The sequence below is a fragment of the Ziziphus jujuba genome, chromosome 10 (assembly GCF_031755915.1).
Source record: "Ziziphus jujuba cultivar Dongzao chromosome 10, ASM3175591v1".
Taxonomy (NCBI): Eukaryota; Viridiplantae; Streptophyta; class Magnoliopsida; order Rosales; family Rhamnaceae; genus Ziziphus; species Ziziphus jujuba.
In genome coordinates this window covers 3,161,438-3,178,029 of record NC_083388.1, presented here as the reverse complement: position 1 = coordinate 3,178,029, position 16,592 = coordinate 3,161,438, and the positions used below count along the sequence as shown (strand labels likewise).

The following is a 16,592-nucleotide window of genomic DNA, read 5'->3' as shown; positions in this document are numbered from 1 at the left end:
AGCTGTGGAGAAGAAACTTAATTTCAAAGCACTATTTCTATTAATTTACGAAGAGCTTCACTGTATTTGTGTTTTAATTCACTGACATAGCCACTATTTGGTGTTTTTTTTATTTTATTTATTTTTTGGGTGGGGTTCAAGTGGCGAAAATAAGAAGATAATAATAGAAACAAGAATTAAGAAAATGGATATTTTAAAAAAATATTTATATGGAACAATTACATGTGTAATATGGTATAACAAATTATTCTTAATCAAATTCTCAACAATTATTTTTTAGGACCTACATGTTTTATTTTAAAGTTGCCAAAAATTATATGTTATTCAATTTACATTTCATATGGACGTTACTGATATACGTAATACTTTATCCGATATTAAATAGTAAAGTCACATGGCAATATGGTTGAATTGTCTTAGAATATTTGCCAAGTTGTACCAAGGATGAAAACTGGACACAACCTGGGAACTTCCTAAAATATTGGCAATTTATTTTATACATTTGCTCTGAAATTCCAGTCCTTTTGTGTCTCTGTATCCATGTGTGGTGTAAGAATCCTACACAAACTAAGCGAATTTAAGACCACAGCTTCGATCGAAATCATTTACATAATAAGCTTTCGAGAAAGTTACATTTCTTTGTCAACTAGAATGAGAGATTCAAGAACATACAGGCATTTGCCTTGCTTGCATATTTAGTACTCTCATCAACACAGAATTGTCATCGTGGAACAGAGTTGCTACTATAAACTGCCATGCATTCACGTGTGTTAAATTTTAACAGCCACTCAAAATTCTTTAGCATTTATCAAATGGTATTTACAAAATCGATTTTATCCCATCTCCTTAACTTGAAATTAAATATCCAAGATTTGAATATTACATTTGGTAATGGTATTTTCTTACCAACCCAATTAGGGATCCGTAAGACATACCAGAAAGGCCTACAACCCTGTGAGAGTGCAGTACAGCTCATACCTTGGAATGAAGCCGTTTCAGGATACAAAGATTTTAGCATACCCATTCCACCTGTGAGATTCCCTATAGAAAAGAAAAGAAAATTTAATTATCAATAATTTCAGCTTCCAACTTACTAGACCTGCAGTAATCTTCACTCTAATTATTTGATCGGTGTTGATGATCCATGAGAATCAATGCCAACTTATCACATGTTAATCCAGAGTTACAGCACATACTTTTTGACGGGCTATACTTGCACAAAGTTCAAAATCAGAAAAATTTGAATCCTAGAATCAAAGAGTGCACTGGATTCAGTTCCGCATTATAATGAAGGGGCAATCACTTTATTCCATAAAAACTTAGAAATGTACTCAAAGATGGTAAAAAAACCAAAAAATTTATCAAACCAAGATGAACTACTAAAAACCCTTATTTAAGCCCCACAATTTCATGAGAAGATAATATCCATGGTAGCAGGAAAATATTCTATTTTATTTTATTATATATATATATATTTTAAATAATAATAGCGGCTCAAAGTGATACATACAGAGAAATCACGAACCACTTGAATCGGGGAATGAATCAGTCTCCCGCTTAAAGCAAGGGAAGAGGTTTCAGCTTGAGGAGAGAGGTTTCAGCTTTCCCACAAATGTTTACCAGATCGAGTATGTGGAAACAAGCCTCTGTTGCATTTGATCTCATAGATATCTTCAAACTTTCGCTTTAACAGGCCCAGATAAGCCTTTGCATTTGATCTCATACATATCTTCAAACTTTTGCCTTAACAGGCCCAGATAAGCCTTGCACTTTCATCGCACAATGGTACTTAAGAGGTGCAATAACGCCAGCCTTTATGCACAGGTCCACCACTGCTGGTGCATGACCATAAAAATCCTTCCCTTCATTTAAAAGCACAGGAGGATCTTGAGGCCTACGATGCCAGACAGTTTTTGGAGGGACCAAATCATCAACTTGTGCTTTCTCCCAAAAGTGGGCTCCTCGTCGACTCTCATACTTGAACACTCCACAAATTCTAACCTTATGTCCGAATGGCCCAACATGGACTTCAGAACAGTGTTTACAGACTTTTACCGGATACGCCAAAATCAACTTCTGTACACCTTCTCTAAGCATTTCCCATGCTCTCAAAGTTCGATTGGCTATCAACCTCAGTTCATCAGGTGACAAAGGGAAAACTCCTTCTATGTTGTGCGTGCTGGGGCACAAATCCTCCTCACTTGGAACAGCTCCTGCTTGCCAGCATAACTCAACAACTGCAGGAACACGTTCGAAGTCGAACCTCTGGTGGTGTCTAATAACATCCTGATGCATGTGTTGTAGGTGAAATGTCTCAACTGGAACAAGTATATCATTCAGACCACCAATGATCCACTCATGAACCCGATTCTTGGCAAAACGTCTATAACCACAGCAAGTCTGAATTAAGTGGCCTTTCTCACCAACATATACTTCTGGACAGAACCTGTGAAAGCACTCAATGAATAATTGGAAAGCTGGGTATTTCTGCAGGTTATAGAGCCTGTTCTTATCCAAGAGTAAAAGAAAAGCAGAAGACTTGGATTAAATCTAAGGTGGTACATTAAGCTAACCAATATGGTTTTCATCTTACACAAGCCAGCTTGTAAAATTGCATTTGGCTTCTATATGAAATTTTAAAGAGGCTGGTGATAGTTCTTCAACCGTTCCCAAATTATAAAAAGAAACCACTCCCTATTTTCCTTCTGTTTTTTCTTTTCAAAAAAGGATTTGTTTCAACCATGAAATTGTTTTGAAGAAAATAGTTTCTCACTAGAGCAACAGAATTTTAGATGTCATACACACAGATGGAGTTGCTATTCATACACTAAAATACTTTCAAGACTCCATTTTTTGTTTTATTAATTAATATCTTAACTACTAAATAAAAAATTAAATAACTAAAACATCTACTTCCTCTTCTAAATCATACAATGCGAAAACAAAAAAAATAAAAATAAAAAAAAATCATTGACTTTATCCAAAGCTTTATTAGAATGTTCCACAGAAATCTCTTTTCTTCCCTCATGGGAATTAGCCCAATGAAGCAAGTAGTAAAAACCCAGTGAAATTAATAAGATAAGATATAACTGGATTTGGTTTAAAGTTGATAATATTCTATTGGTAAAAACAAATAACAAATAGAGGAACATACTTGCAAGCCAGAACGGGGAACACTTTGGTGAGGATAGAGACGCCGCGGATAAGGAATTTCCTGGAATTGAGGACCTCCTGGGCCACAGGAAGCATACCCTTGATTGGGTAATCCTTGGCACGGTTTTCAATTCTTTCATGTATCATCGAACGAAGCTGCCTTAAATCCACCTTCTTGGAGCTGTAAAACCTCCCGTAGTAGTTTTGCCTGCTGCTTTTCAAATTTAAGTTGAAAATCTCCCGTGATTTCTTCCTCATCGCCATTTTACAACATATATAATATTATCTATTAAATCAATACAAATGAAAAATCAGATACCTTTTGGAATTGAAAGGAAAAGGGGTTTAGAACTACTATTGTATTTGAATCTTTGTAATTCAAAGATTCAAGAATAGAAAATCAAAAGAGGAAAAAAAAAAAAAAAAGGAAAAAAAAAGACATTTAGAATACAGTTAGGAAGGAGAATTTGGAAGAAATCCTAAACGTACCAGACGGCGTCGTAATGGATATGGATGGAAGACACGGAGCGTGTAGCGAGAGAGAGAGAGAAAGAGTTGAAGAGAGAGCTTTTTATTTTCTTTATTCGAAAAAAACTGTCGTTGAGAAAAAAATCTATAATGGGAGATTTCGCGCCGTCGTAAACTTCCTAACAGAGAGAAATATGCACAACGGAGGCGTCATGGTGAGCTGGATCAGGACTGGAGCGGGAAGAAGAAGGAAGAACCTGAAGTTAAAACGCCGCCGTTTTTTGGATATGACCAAATAAAACATAGGGTTTTGGACAAATGTTAATTGCAAAAACTACGTCGTATTTCTCTCTTTCTTCTTTTAATCTGCTTGATTCAAAAAAGAATTTTCTTTCTCAGGAAAATATGACAACATTCTAGGGGACCGAACGCTTTGATTTTGCATCTTTCTATGTTCCCCCACCATGCGCGTAAATGCTTACAGACCCCCTTAATAATCTCCCGCAAAGGCAAACCAACTCCATCCCATAAAACGCGGACCCAAATTCTCTGTTTTTGTTCTTTCTCTGCCACTCCCATTTCGCATTCATCACCGGCTCAAGCTCACTCCGACCTCCTCACACTCTGCTCGAACCTCCATTCCCTTCGCCAAACCAACCAAGTCCATGCCTTTGCGCTTCTCAATGGGTTGCTTCCCAGAAGTGTCTCTCTTTCTGCCTCCCTTATGCTCAACTATGCCATGTTTGGAAACCCTTCAACTTCTCTGCGTCTCTTCGACGACACCGTTGGGTATTGTCGCACCGCGTTCTTGTGGAACACACTCATACGGGCTAATTCGATTGCTGGAGTTCATGATGGGTTTGAGTCTTATAATCGCATGGTTCGCTGCGGTGTTGGACTCGATGATCATACCTTCCCTTACGTTCTCAAGGTGTGTTCAGACTTTGGGGAGGTCCGGAAAGGGATGGAGATTCATGGGTTTGTTTTGAAGCTGGGTTTTGATTTCGATGTCTTTGTTGGGAACACTTTGCTTTCCTTTTATGGGAATTGTGGGAAACTGAGTGAGGCAGTGAAGGTCTTCGAGGAAATGCGTGAAAGAGATGTTGTGTCATGGAATACGATTATTGGGGTTTTTTCTGTAAATGGGCTTTATACGGAGGCACTTGAATTTTACCGAGAAATGAATTCCAGTTTTTGGGTTAAGCCAAATTTTGTTAGCGTGATCACCGTGTTGCCCGTTTGTGTTGGGCTTGAAGATGAGCTGATGGCGACCCAGATTCATTGCTATACCGTTAAGGTTGGTTTGGATCGTCAGGTGACTATTGGCAATGCATTAGTTGATGTATATGGGAAATGTGGGAATGTGAAGGCTTCAAAGCTTGTTTTTGACGAAATGTTCTGTAGAAATGAAGTCTCTTGGAATGCAGCTATCACTAGTCTTTCTTATATTGGGCATGACGAGGATGCTTTTAATACATTTAAATTAATGATTGATTGTGGGATTAGTCCGAATTCTATCACCATTTCTAGCATGGTACCAGTAGTGGTTGAACTAGGATTTTTTAAAGCAGGAAAAGAAATTCATGGATTTAGTATAAGAAAAGGAATTGAATCTGATATTTTCATTGCAAACTCGTTAATTGATATGTATGCCAAATCAGGCCATTCAACTAAGGCATCCCATGTGTTCCATGGGATGGGTGGAAGGAATATTGTTTCATGGAATGCGATGATTGCTAATTTTGCTCAAAACAAGCTTGCGTTGGCAGCCGTAGGACTCGTAAGACGGATGCAAGCTCATGGTACAGCACCTAACCTTATCACCTTCATAAATGTTCTTCCGGCTTGTGCTCGTTTGGGTTTCAGTCATTGCGGGAAAGAAATCCATGCTAAGGCAATACGTACAGGATCTGCCTCTGACCTGTTTGTCTCCAACGCTTTGACAGACATGTATTCAAAATGTGGTTGCCTAAAACTTGCACAAAGCGTGTTTAATATCTCTCTAAAAGATGAGGTATCTTATAATATACTAATTGTAGGCTATTCTCAAACAAGTGATTGCTCAAAGTCCTTTAGGTTGTTTTCAGAAATGAGGCTTGTAGGGATGATTTATGACATTGTTTCCTTTGTGGGTGTTATATCCGCTTGTGCAAATCTAGGTGCAAGCAAGCAAGGGAAAGAAATTCATGGATTTTTATTGAGAAAGCTTTGTCACTCTCATCTTTTTGTTGCAAACTCACTTTTAGACTTTTACACCAAATGTGGACGAATTGATATTGCTGCTAAGGTCTTTAGCCAGATTCCGAAGAAGGATGTAGCCTCTTGGAATACTATGATATTGGGATATGGAATGCTAGGTGAACTGGATACTGCAATAAGTCTTTTCGAAGCAATGAAGGAAGATGGTATAGAGTATGATTCGGTATCATACATTGCAGTTTTATCAGCTTGTAGTCATGGAGGGCTAGTTGAAAAGGGGAAGAAATACTTTGAGGAGATGCATGCTCGAAATATCGAGCCAACACAAATGCACTATGCTTGTATGGTTGATCTCCTTGGCCGAGCAGGGCTTATGGAAGAAGCTGCAAATCTAATTAAAGGCCTGCATATTAAACCAGATGCCAATGTTTGGGGTGCTTTGCTTGGGGCATGTCGAACCCATGGCAATGTAGACTTAGGGAGGTGGGCAGCTGAGCATCTATTTAGGTTGAAGCCTCAGCATTGCGGGTACTATATACTTCTTTCAAATATGTATGCAGAAGCAGGGAGATGGGCTGAGGCAATTCAGGTGAGGGAATTGATGAAGTCAAGGGGAGTGAAGAAGAACCCTGGTTGCAGTTGGGTTCAGATTCGTGATCAGGTACATGCTTTTGTCGTTGGGGAGAGAATAGATGGATTTGACTCAGGTTTTTTGGCTTGCAGAATCTAAATAAATGAGAAGTTAGCAGCTCCAACAGATCATTTTTCTTTTTTGTTTTTTTTTTTTTTTTGGGACATTGAACTTTGTAATAATATCTCAGTGATGAATATAGCTGATAAGATTTTCTATTGCAAGCCAATAAGCAATGCGATTTTCAATTTGGTCTGACGTAAACCGTGGATTCTGAGCAATGTGAGACTGGTACAATTCTGTTCTTAAAATTATTGGTATGGAAATTTCATGCATAGCTGGATGAATACTGGCATTTTGTTTGCTTGTGAACCAATATGCTTCTTCACATTGAATGTAGGTGGTCCCATACATAGTGTTGGCTTTGTTCATTCATCTGTCAACCCCTCATTATTTATTTTAATATGATTCTCTAGCATTTGCTGTGTATCTGGAAGCTGTTATAGTATTCTTCAGTTGTGTGGGTCATGCAGTACTTTGTACTCAGAGGTGTGTGTGACTTCATATCAAGTTGGTTTATTTTATTTTGTGCCCATTTCCTGATTTATTTATGCAATTCTAATTTCTACTGTCTGTATTGATGATATGATTACTTCTGCCTTTAATATCAAGTACTTCTGCCTTTACTATCAAGTTGGCAGCCCTTGGTTTCAAGGAGAGCTTGTAGACCATGAGGTTCTGTAATTATTTGAAATTTGGATACATGTAAAGTGATTTTCTTTGAGGTGATATTCAGTTGGTCACTTGGTCTTCACCCCGCGGTTTGTTGTTGTTATTGTTGTGGTTTTTTTTTTTTATAATTATTTTGGAGTTTTCAATAATGTTTCAATGTTTGGCTAAAGATGATTTTGGAGTGAAAGATGATGCATTTTAACACCTCAAGACTACAAAAGTGAAGATTAAAAGTGTTATTAGTTAAACTTTCGATTACAATAGTGAAGTTGTATTTGTTTTTCTTTTCTAGAATGTAAATAAACTGATTATGCAATTTTCATCTTCATATGAAGAAATTTTCTTCTGTCATTTCTAAATTCCATCAAGTACTACGTCTTTTTACCAAAGGAATATTAAAATAGTGAAAGTGAAGAGGACTAGCAAAAAATGAAAATGGAGAAGAAATAGTGAGAGTAGAGGAGGAAAGAGTGAAAAAAAAAAAAAAAGGAAGAAAGGAAGGTAAAGATGAATAGTAAAAAGGAGACAAGACATTTAACAAAGAAAAAAAAAAAAAAGAGGGGTTTGTGACAACCTAATTAGATAGATAGGGAGAATATTTTAACCCTAGGATGTAATTTCATACAATGTTTTCATTAGAGTGGAGTCAAAAGTTACTGTAGTTAAATCAAATCCGATAGAAACAATTAATATTTATGTAATATGGAGGGTTGGAACTCATAATCACTATATGTATATGAAACATTAGATTTTCCATTGGGCAATCGTGGAAGGGGTAAATCAAACACTTCTTGATACACGAACTTTGAATGATCATATATTACCAAAAATAAAAATACAAAGTTAGAATATCATGGATAAAAAAGATGGGATGAGACATCAAGAAATAGCAATACATCAAAACTAATAATAAGACTTGAGTGGGCTTGTAGTTTTTCTTCTGGCCCTATCAAAGAAACCCAATACGAGTTGGGCCAATGCAAGATTTAATGGAATAAACAAATAATTTTATACTAAAAAGGAAATGGAAATTGTCGTTTTATAAGTTGTTCAAAAATCCCACGAGCAAGGACACTGATCTCGTTTCGTTTTCACTCATTGTGTGGTAGTTAGCTGACAAGATTCGCTCACATTTTGTTAGTCAACCAACAGAAGGGGTATTTTCGTCAATTTTCATTTCTACCAACTTGGTCCTTTTCATTGGGTAAAACGGTCGGTCGTCTATCTCCAGCCCAAACTTAAAAAAAATTTACAAAAAATCAAAAGAGCAAGGGAGCGAACGCCACTTGGGACCCGCCAAAGAGTTTTGAGTTTAAAGACATAATAATAAGCATGGTGCATGACATCCATTCCACCTCACTGTTCCTCTTATTTTAATTTTTTAAATTTTGTTCAAACAAAAATAGTATTTTTATTTTTTATTTTTCTAAATTTATTATTTTATTTGCTTTTTCATTCCAACTCACAAAGCTGTCTTTATATTTTACTAAAATAATTTATTTTTATTAATAAAATAATAAAAAAGAAAATAAGCAAACAGAAGCAGGTAAGACTTTCTTCTTTTACTGTTTGCTTGGCTCATATCTCTCTCTCTCTCTCTCTCTCTCTCTCTCTCCCCCCTTGGCTTTTCAAAAAGCGGCCACACCATCTTTTGCATATTCTCTTTCTCTCTCTAAGAAAAAAAAACCTTCACTTTCTCTCTCTAAAACTATAGGAGGCAAGTTCATCAATTTGCTTGCATTTTGGATAAGCAGCAGCAACAACAACAATTGGACTAAACACTTAGCGTTCCGATCCGAAAATCCCACATTCGTTATCTATTTCCGAATAGTTCTGCAATTTTTATTTTTTTTGGGCTATAATCTGTGAGTCCAAGTTTTTCCCTTTTTGTCTTCATTTCTTTCACTTTTTATACTCCATAAAAAAGGTAAATAAATAAAAAAAGAATAAAGGTTGAATTTTTAGCTAGGGTTTTGGTTTGTTTTTAAGTTCTTCGCTTTCTTTGACTTCTTTGCTATGTTGGGTTATCATGGTTGATTTCTTTGCCTGCAATTTTTGTTGTTTATGTTGTTTTTGATTCTTCTGCTTACAGTCCTTTTTGTTGTTTTCGTTGTTTTTTCTCTTTTGGGTATTGTTTCTTTTTTGTTTGTTTGTATTAGGAGTGATCGGGTTTTCTTTTTCATATGTGAAACTTGAAATTGAAAATTCTAATTTAGACTCTTCTAGGAGTTATCGTTATTGTAGACGGCAGAAGGGTTGCGGGAAAACTGAAGAGAGACTTTCAATAGATGCAACTTAGCCATTATAATTTAGTTGTAATAGACTAAAACGGTGAAATTTCATTAGAATTGTTTTCAGTTCTTTTTTTTTGGTCGTTTTCAATGAAAGTAGCATAGATTGGTTGATTCTGATGCCCATTTGTTTTCTCATTTGAAAGATAGATTTTTTTTTTTTTTTTTTCATTTAGTTTGTTTCTAATATAGTTTTAATTTGTGGGGATTGACAGAGTAATTAGTTTGGAACAATGACAAGAGTAACCCGGGATTTCGCTGACACAATGCAAAAGGAAGCTGTTCCTGCAGTATCAGCTGATGTAATATTTGCTTCCAGTCGGTTTCCAAATTACAAAATTGGTGCTAACAATCAGATAATGGAGGCAAAGGATGATCCGAAGGTACTATCAATGAAGGAGGTTGTTGCCCGTGAGACTGCACAACTGTTGGAACAGCAGAAACGCCTTTCAGTTCGTGACCTTGCTAGTAAATTTGAGAAGGGGTTAGCTGCTGCCGCTAAATTATCTGAAGAGGTCGAATATAGTTTCAATTATTTTCTTTAGAAATTTTGCTTATATTGTATATTATACTATAGTGTTTGCAGTATATGGTGTGGTTTGATTATCTTTGAACTTATATATTCTAATGCTTTAGAGGCTTATCATGGGAATAATTATTTGAAGCTGGCATTGATTGTTATGATTTTGAAAATGTAATGAAAAAAACTCAGTTGGATTTGGTGATTAACGCAGTTGAAACAGGGTGTTTTCGCTGCAAAGTAATGGATTCTCTTATATGAAAAAGATAATGTCTTTAGCAGTTGAATTTCTGTGTCGGGTGCAAATAACTTGAAACTTTTTGGTTTTATTTAATGTAACCTATCCTTATTTCGTTTATGTTTTTCTGTTCCAATCTTGGAAGATAGTGAAACATTTATGTGAAGAAAGTGGCAATATAGATTGCCAAAATTTTGAACCAGTCAATCTGAATACAGGCTAGACTCAGGGAGGCAGCATCATTGGAAAAGCATGTCCTTTTGAAGAAGCTAAGGGATGCACTGGAATCTTTAAAAGGGCGTGTGGCTGGTAGAAACAAGGATGATATAGAGGAAGCCATTGCAATGGTTAGTATGTGTTTGTGTCTGTTGATATAATTTGGATGCTTCCTTTTTAACCAGTGTTAGGTGGTATAATCTTATCTTCCTCATTCAGTGTTGCTAATTTGTGATATTAATTTAATATCTTCATGGTTGTTGTCTTATAAATTCACTATTCGTCCAAAATATTTATAAGATATACTATATAATATATTTTAATTTTTTGACCTCCAGAATGATTCATCACACTGTTTGTCTGAGCTTTCTATTCATTTAGCTTGCCTTTTCATTTGCCATCATTTAAGTGAAGCCAGTGATCACTTTGTGAAAATTGTGGCCACTTTCTCTAGGTGGAGGCTTTAGCAGTCCAGTTGACTCAAAGAGAAGGGGAGTTAATGCAAGAAAAGTCTGAAGTGAAGAAGCTAGCAAATTTTCTTAAGCAGGTAATGTAAATATCTTGATTAAACTGTGTGATAAATTTCTCGTCTATTTTGTGGATATTGTGGGATATACTTTTTAAAACTAAATCATTCTAGTATCATAACAATTCTCAAGATTTGGATTTTGACTGTGTTGTTTGTATATCACTTGTTGCTGTTTCAATTTTTAAGCTGATGGTTATAAGGATAGTTCATTTTCTTCTTGTTTACATTCACTTTGAGTCCCTTTCATTGATTGTAAAAGCATCTTAGATTTTCTCCTTTCCAAGTAAGTGTTACAATGATAACTTAGGGGACCTTGAGTTTTTGAAATTTCTTCAAGTTCTGCATTTTTTTATGCTGTCGTGTTGGAAATTTTTCTAGCTGATGCCTTGAAGACCTTATTGAGAGTCTAAGATTTGTTAATGCTTACTTCTTTGCATATGGTTTATAGTCGAACGAAGAATCTGTTGAAACCCCACTTCACCCTATACAAAGTTCAGCAGTATGTGATTTATCCTACCATAGTTTGCACCATATACTCCAAAGGGAAGCATAAAACTACAAATTTGGCAATATTGTTTCTCCTCAGCCAAGCATAGCACTCTCGGTCCTGGATTTTTGTTTCCTTGTTAATTTTGAATCTTTGATTTCTAAAATTCTTATGGTCACAGGAAAAAACATAAATTTCCCGCCCTTTACATTTTCAATCCATAACAGACTCTAAAATCTATTAACTGCTTCTTTCCGGAAATTCCAAATTCAATATTATCTATGCTTTTTAGTCCATTAAGGATCTGTAAAACTTTATCAGTTTTGTCAATAGTCTATGTGTCAATCTTTGTTTTCATGGTAAACAAAACTATACCAATGGAGGATGGAGATATAATATTCATTTTCATTTTAAAATTATATCTCAAATAGAAAGAGACAACATGATGGTTTTTTCCATGCAGCTGCAACTCTACAATTGGCTGAATGAGCAATATTTTATTTATTTATTTTTCTGTTTAGCATTCTTATAAGTCTATACGTCCATTTTCTTGCTCAAAGATAGTTGATGTCCCATAGCATGTTGTCATGTTATGAGAAGGAACATCAAGTGGAGAAACCAGAATGGCTTATGGAGTTATGGATCATCCTTTATGTCTCTACATGATACTTATTGATTGACACCAAACTTATTAACAATTTATATGTGGGATCTGGATGTTCTAGAATAATGGTTCACAAACTTAAAAAGGATGCTTCAGATTATTGCTTATACTATGTGGTACCTTGACAATTAACCTAGAAACTCCTTTTTTTTCGTTTATTGTTTCTGTGTTATTTTTTTTTAATTTTTTTTACTTTTTTTTTTTTTTTTTTCAATACATAGTGTTTATATCTATTGTAGGCTTCAGAAGATGCTAGAAAACTTGTGGATGAGGAAAGAGCATTTGCTCGTGCTGAAATTGAAAGTGCTAGAGCAGCCGTTCAGAGAGTAGAAGAGGCCCTTCAGGAACATGAGCGAATGTCTCGGGCTTCAGGGAAGCAGGTTGGTGTTTTTTGTGTTTTCTTACAATGCAGACTTCCTAGCATAAAGAGTTCTTGTCAACTGTTGCAGCTGTATTGTGGGAGCTGAGCTTCTGTAAAGTTACATGCTTGATGCATCTACTTTGACATTTAATGTATACTTAATTTGTTGGTTTTTGCATATTCTTGTACCGTATATACCATATGATAGTAGAAATTGTATGCTTCCCTCCTGGTTAATCGTCTTGACTTGAGTGGATATCAGAGGATTCTTGCCCCAAAAAAAAAAAAAAAAAAAAAAAAAAATTCTCTTGAGCAGTGTTTCATGTGAAGATGAACCATATATGACATATATTAATTATTGCTTCATTAATATGACTTATATTTTCTATTTTGCATTTTGACAATTATATATTTTGTGTATTAGGACTTGGAAGAATTAATGAAGGAAGTACAAGAAGCTAGACGGATCAAAATGCTGCATCAGCCAAGCAAGGTATATATTAGATCAATATTCTTGATTTTTGGCAATGTAGACTTGCAATAGACTAGGCTTAGATTTTTCAGAAGGTATGGTTGAGTTTCACTGTGGTAAAATTTGTTAGGTTCTATCTGTTAAATTAATTATTGCATACGTGAACTTTCAAGACAAGAATAATTATTCGCAAGCTTTACTTTCAATGGATCATAAAACATCCTAGTTTGATGCCAATTCATAGTCGATTTTAAAGTAATTTACTGGAAGAAAGTTATCTATTGTTAACTTATGACCATTCGTTAATTTGTAGGTTATGGACATGGAACATGAGCTACGTGCATTGAGGACACAGCTCATGGAGAAGGCTAAGCAATCTATTCGACTTAAAAGAGAGGTATGCTTATTAGTATGTGATATGGGAGATCCTTTGCCAATTGAATGATGGAAAAATAACTCATAAGGCATTATGTTCATGTTGTGCTTGAGACACTAGACTGCAATATGAACATTACTTTGTTGAAACAAGGCTCAGCCCCCTTTTTTCTAGGCCTATTTAATGCTAACAAGATTTATACCTATGGAGATCTATGAAGATAAGGTTGGAAGATAAAACACATAAATCTGCATAATGATAATTTAGTGCTATTTGTCCTAAAATTTTCAATTTGTTTGCTTTTGAATTTCAACAAATTCAATTTTTTTCCCCCTCTCTTTCTCTCTCAAAAAGATAAAATTTTCTACTGTTGCTGTTCTGTCAATTTATGTAAGCATTTAAGATATGGCTTCTATGATTAATTTCTTGCACTATCTCTTTTTCTCTACATATCTTTCAGCTGGCAATGAGCAAGAGAGGCATGGATAACAGTTCTCAGCTATATGAACTAGATGGCCATGAAGCTTTAGGTTCATATTTGCAGATTCAACCTTCCTCTGATAATGCTCCAGACCTTTCTAAGTGTCTAATTCAATGGTATCGTGTTTCATCTGAAGGTGATAAAAAGGAGCTTATATCAGGTACACTTGTTTTTTCATGCTTTATATTCTCAACTTCTAAGAAAGTGAAGGATCAGTTCTTTATTGAAATATCATGTAACATATTATTGATGTGCTAACATAGCCATTCAATATGATAACACCAGTCAAAGTTAGTTTTTATGTTTAGTATATTTTCCTTTCTCTTATTCAACTTGCCCAATCTCAGGTGCTACCAGACCAGTGTACGCTCTTGAACCTTTTGATGTTGGGCGAATTTTGCAAGTTGATATTACTACAGAAGGCCAGATGATAACATTGACAACAACTGGTCCTATTGATCCTGGTCTGGTTTTGTCTTCACTCTCCATTTACGTCATATATCTCCTTTAATCAGAGTTTTAATGGTTTTTTTTTTTTTATGTTTAATTATTAATTTTTCTTATTAAAAGAAAGTACTTATTTGATTTTTGTACAGCTGCTGGCTTGGGAAGCTATGTGGAGGCACTTGTTCGGAAACACGATGTTGAATTTAATGTATGTCATCCAATCTTGTCCAATTGTTAGTGTAAATAGCTCACTGTTTTACAGACTATGGATTTTCTTATGTTGCATGTTTTACATCATTTTTTAATTGTTTAAATGATGGCTGTAAAAAAAGATTTACTTCCCTATGTCTTACAAGTAAATTTAAGTAGAGGTCAATAATGGCCATGGTTAATTTTTGTCAGTTGATTTTAAGCTGTTATATAGAGCAAAGCTTGGTAGATATATGTTGCTAAGTTACCATGAATTGATAAAATTTGTTGTTTGGAAGTGGATCCAAATATGTGTACCAAATAGATAGAAAAACACACGAACATTTCTCCTCATGTATAAGCTCGTGTAGTAGTGGGCCTTCATGTGTAGAACAATAAATAACAAGAAATGGGTAGGTTTGAACATAAGATTGTAGAAACCCCACAAGCGATGGTATCATATTAAGTTAAACATGAGACCGGACTAACAAAAACTTTGGTTTAGTCATCAAGCTCAATATGATAACATTAACATAGTAGCCTACGTTTTGATATCATGCTAAGTGACTATCAGTCTGAAAAGATAAGCTTCTGGAAAGTGATATCTAACTATGTACGCACAACACCATATCATTTAAGGTTAAATACTGTGGTTTGAAGCTTATATTGAAAGTGTTACAAATATACAAGAAGTCTGTTGGATGTCGATATAGTTCTCCAGGGACTTTGGAAAAGTTGCAGGGCTTTGTAAGTTACTTGTGATTTTATCTTATTACAGTTTATGAGCCGTTGTCATTTACCAGGTATATCGTAAACATTCAGCTGAATCTCCTTTAATTTTAGTAATGCCTGATCATTGGGCTCACAAGGAACATAATAGAATTCAAATTAGTTTGAACTGACATTTTCTTGCATAATGTGACACATAATTAATTGCTACTCATTTTTTTTGGCTTTTTCTTATTTGCTTTGAAGTCCAAAATAGAGAAAAAAAAAAAAAAAAAAAGAAAAAGAAAAAGAAGAAATTTTCTTTTGATCTTACCTGTAACCATTGTTGTTTCTTGAACTTTTGTTACTTCACAGGTAGTTATTACCCAAATGAATGACGCGAATTATTCATCAGAATCTATTCATGTTTTTCATGTGGGAAAGATGAGGATAAAGCTTTGCAAAGCAAAGACAACAATAGCTAAGGAATACTATTCTGCTTCAATGCAGGTATTTCAGATTGAACTGTAGTGAAAATATTCTTCTTTTGTTTGGCTATGGATAACAATTGAATGGATTAAAATGGAAACAAATGTGGGCATAAGAATGATTTTTTATTTAATTTCCTATCTCTGGTCCCGTGGATTTTCATGTTTATAAAATCATGCATCCAACATTTAGGATACCATAAAAGAATATTCCAAATTGAATAAAAATGGAAGGGATTAAGTTTTAATTATTACATTGTTTCATTGATCAGTCTTCATCTTTTTGTTTTTGCCTTAGCTATGTGGGGTTAGAGGAGGTGGCAATGCTGCACCTCAAGCATTGTATTGGCAAGCAAAGAAAGGGCTTTCCTTTGTATTAGCATTTGAATCACAAAGAGAGAGGAATGCAGCCATCATGCTTGCCCGGAGATTTGCTTTCGACTGCAATGTATGTCTATCTAACTATTCTGCATAATCTTAACACTGTCAGCCTTAGAATCTTTGTACCTTTTTTCTCCATTTTTTTTCACCATTCTGACTTGCTAGAGAAGTCGATAACACCAAATTTTTTACATGCCAGATCATATTAGCTGGGCCAGATGACAGAGCTTCTTTAGGGACCTAATGGACCTGGAGAATCCTCACTTATCACTAATGTAATTATTGAGTTTTTGTATTATAATATTTGTAATAGTAGGGTATGGCATTTGTGTAATTGTGATCTTTGCCTCACAAGCTTTTCCTTATTCTGCTTTTTTTTTTTTTTTTTTTCAACATTAAGGCATCTTTTTTGTTTGCCTTTCTGTTTGAGTGTAAACTAAATTCCCCACTTACATTTGGAGTATTGATTGAAATTGTATGCTAGTCTTATCATACATGGTTAAGTTTTGATTGAATTCATTTGGCAGTACAGGATATGAAATCTTTGGTATGACTTATAAA

The 16,592-nt window shown here is 35.0% G+C and overlaps 3 protein-coding genes across 7 annotated transcripts; 2 read left to right on the top strand and 1 right to left on the bottom strand.

Annotated features, from left to right (window-relative positions):
* Positions 1 to 590: 590 nt before the first annotated feature.
* On the bottom strand, positions 591 to 3,784 carry LOC107410337 (APO protein 4, mitochondrial-like). Of its 3 annotated transcripts, none has more exons than XR_001580803.4 (4): positions 3,643 to 3,784; positions 3,155 to 3,439; positions 1,511 to 2,446; positions 591 to 1,041 (listed from the first exon to the last, which is right to left on the bottom strand). XR_001580803.4 is itself a non-coding variant. In XM_016017751.4 (3 exons), exons 2-3 carry the CDS (start codon positions 3,415 to 3,417, stop codon positions 1,732 to 1,734), a joined length of 978 nt encoding a protein of 325 aa, XP_015873237.3. In that variant the 5' UTR covers positions 3,418 to 3,439; positions 3,643 to 3,784; the 3' UTR covers positions 1,339 to 1,731. The 3 variants fall into 3 exon arrangements, 1 of the variants encoding a protein (XP_015873237.3); XR_009634461.1 differs by having other exon boundaries at positions 1,526 to 2,446; XM_016017751.4 differs by lacking the exon at positions 591 to 1,041 and having other exon boundaries at positions 1,339 to 2,446.
* Positions 3,785 to 4,072: 288 nt separating this feature from the next.
* On the top strand, positions 4,073 to 6,671 carry LOC107410336 (pentatricopeptide repeat-containing protein At4g14170-like). The gene has a single exon (XM_016017750.4). The coding sequence runs from the start codon at positions 4,073 to 4,075 to the stop codon at positions 6,548 to 6,550; it is 2,478 nt and encodes an 825-aa protein (XP_015873236.4). The 3' UTR covers positions 6,551 to 6,671.
* A 2,115-nt stretch (positions 6,672 to 8,786) lies between these two features.
* Positions 8,787 to 16,523, top strand: LOC107410338 (stomatal closure-related actin-binding protein 1). Of its 3 annotated transcripts, none has more exons than XM_016017752.4 (13): positions 8,787 to 9,048; positions 9,690 to 9,989; positions 10,451 to 10,579; positions 10,903 to 10,995; positions 12,368 to 12,508; positions 12,914 to 12,982; positions 13,275 to 13,358; positions 13,798 to 13,978; positions 14,166 to 14,282; positions 14,415 to 14,473; positions 15,538 to 15,672; positions 15,949 to 16,098; positions 16,231 to 16,523. In XM_016017752.4, the coding sequence occupies exons 2-13, from the start codon at positions 9,708 to 9,710 to the stop codon at positions 16,273 to 16,275; spliced, it is 1,485 nt and encodes a 494-aa protein (XP_015873238.3). In that variant the 5' UTR covers positions 8,787 to 9,048; positions 9,690 to 9,707; the 3' UTR covers positions 16,276 to 16,523. The 3 variants fall into 3 exon arrangements, with proteins under 3 accessions (XP_015873238.3, XP_060668325.1, XP_015873239.3); XM_060812342.1 differs by lacking the exon at positions 8,787 to 9,048 and adding an exon at positions 9,091 to 9,110; XM_016017753.4 differs by lacking the exon at positions 8,787 to 9,048 and adding an exon at positions 9,149 to 9,215.
* Positions 16,524 to 16,592: the final 69 nt, after the last annotated feature.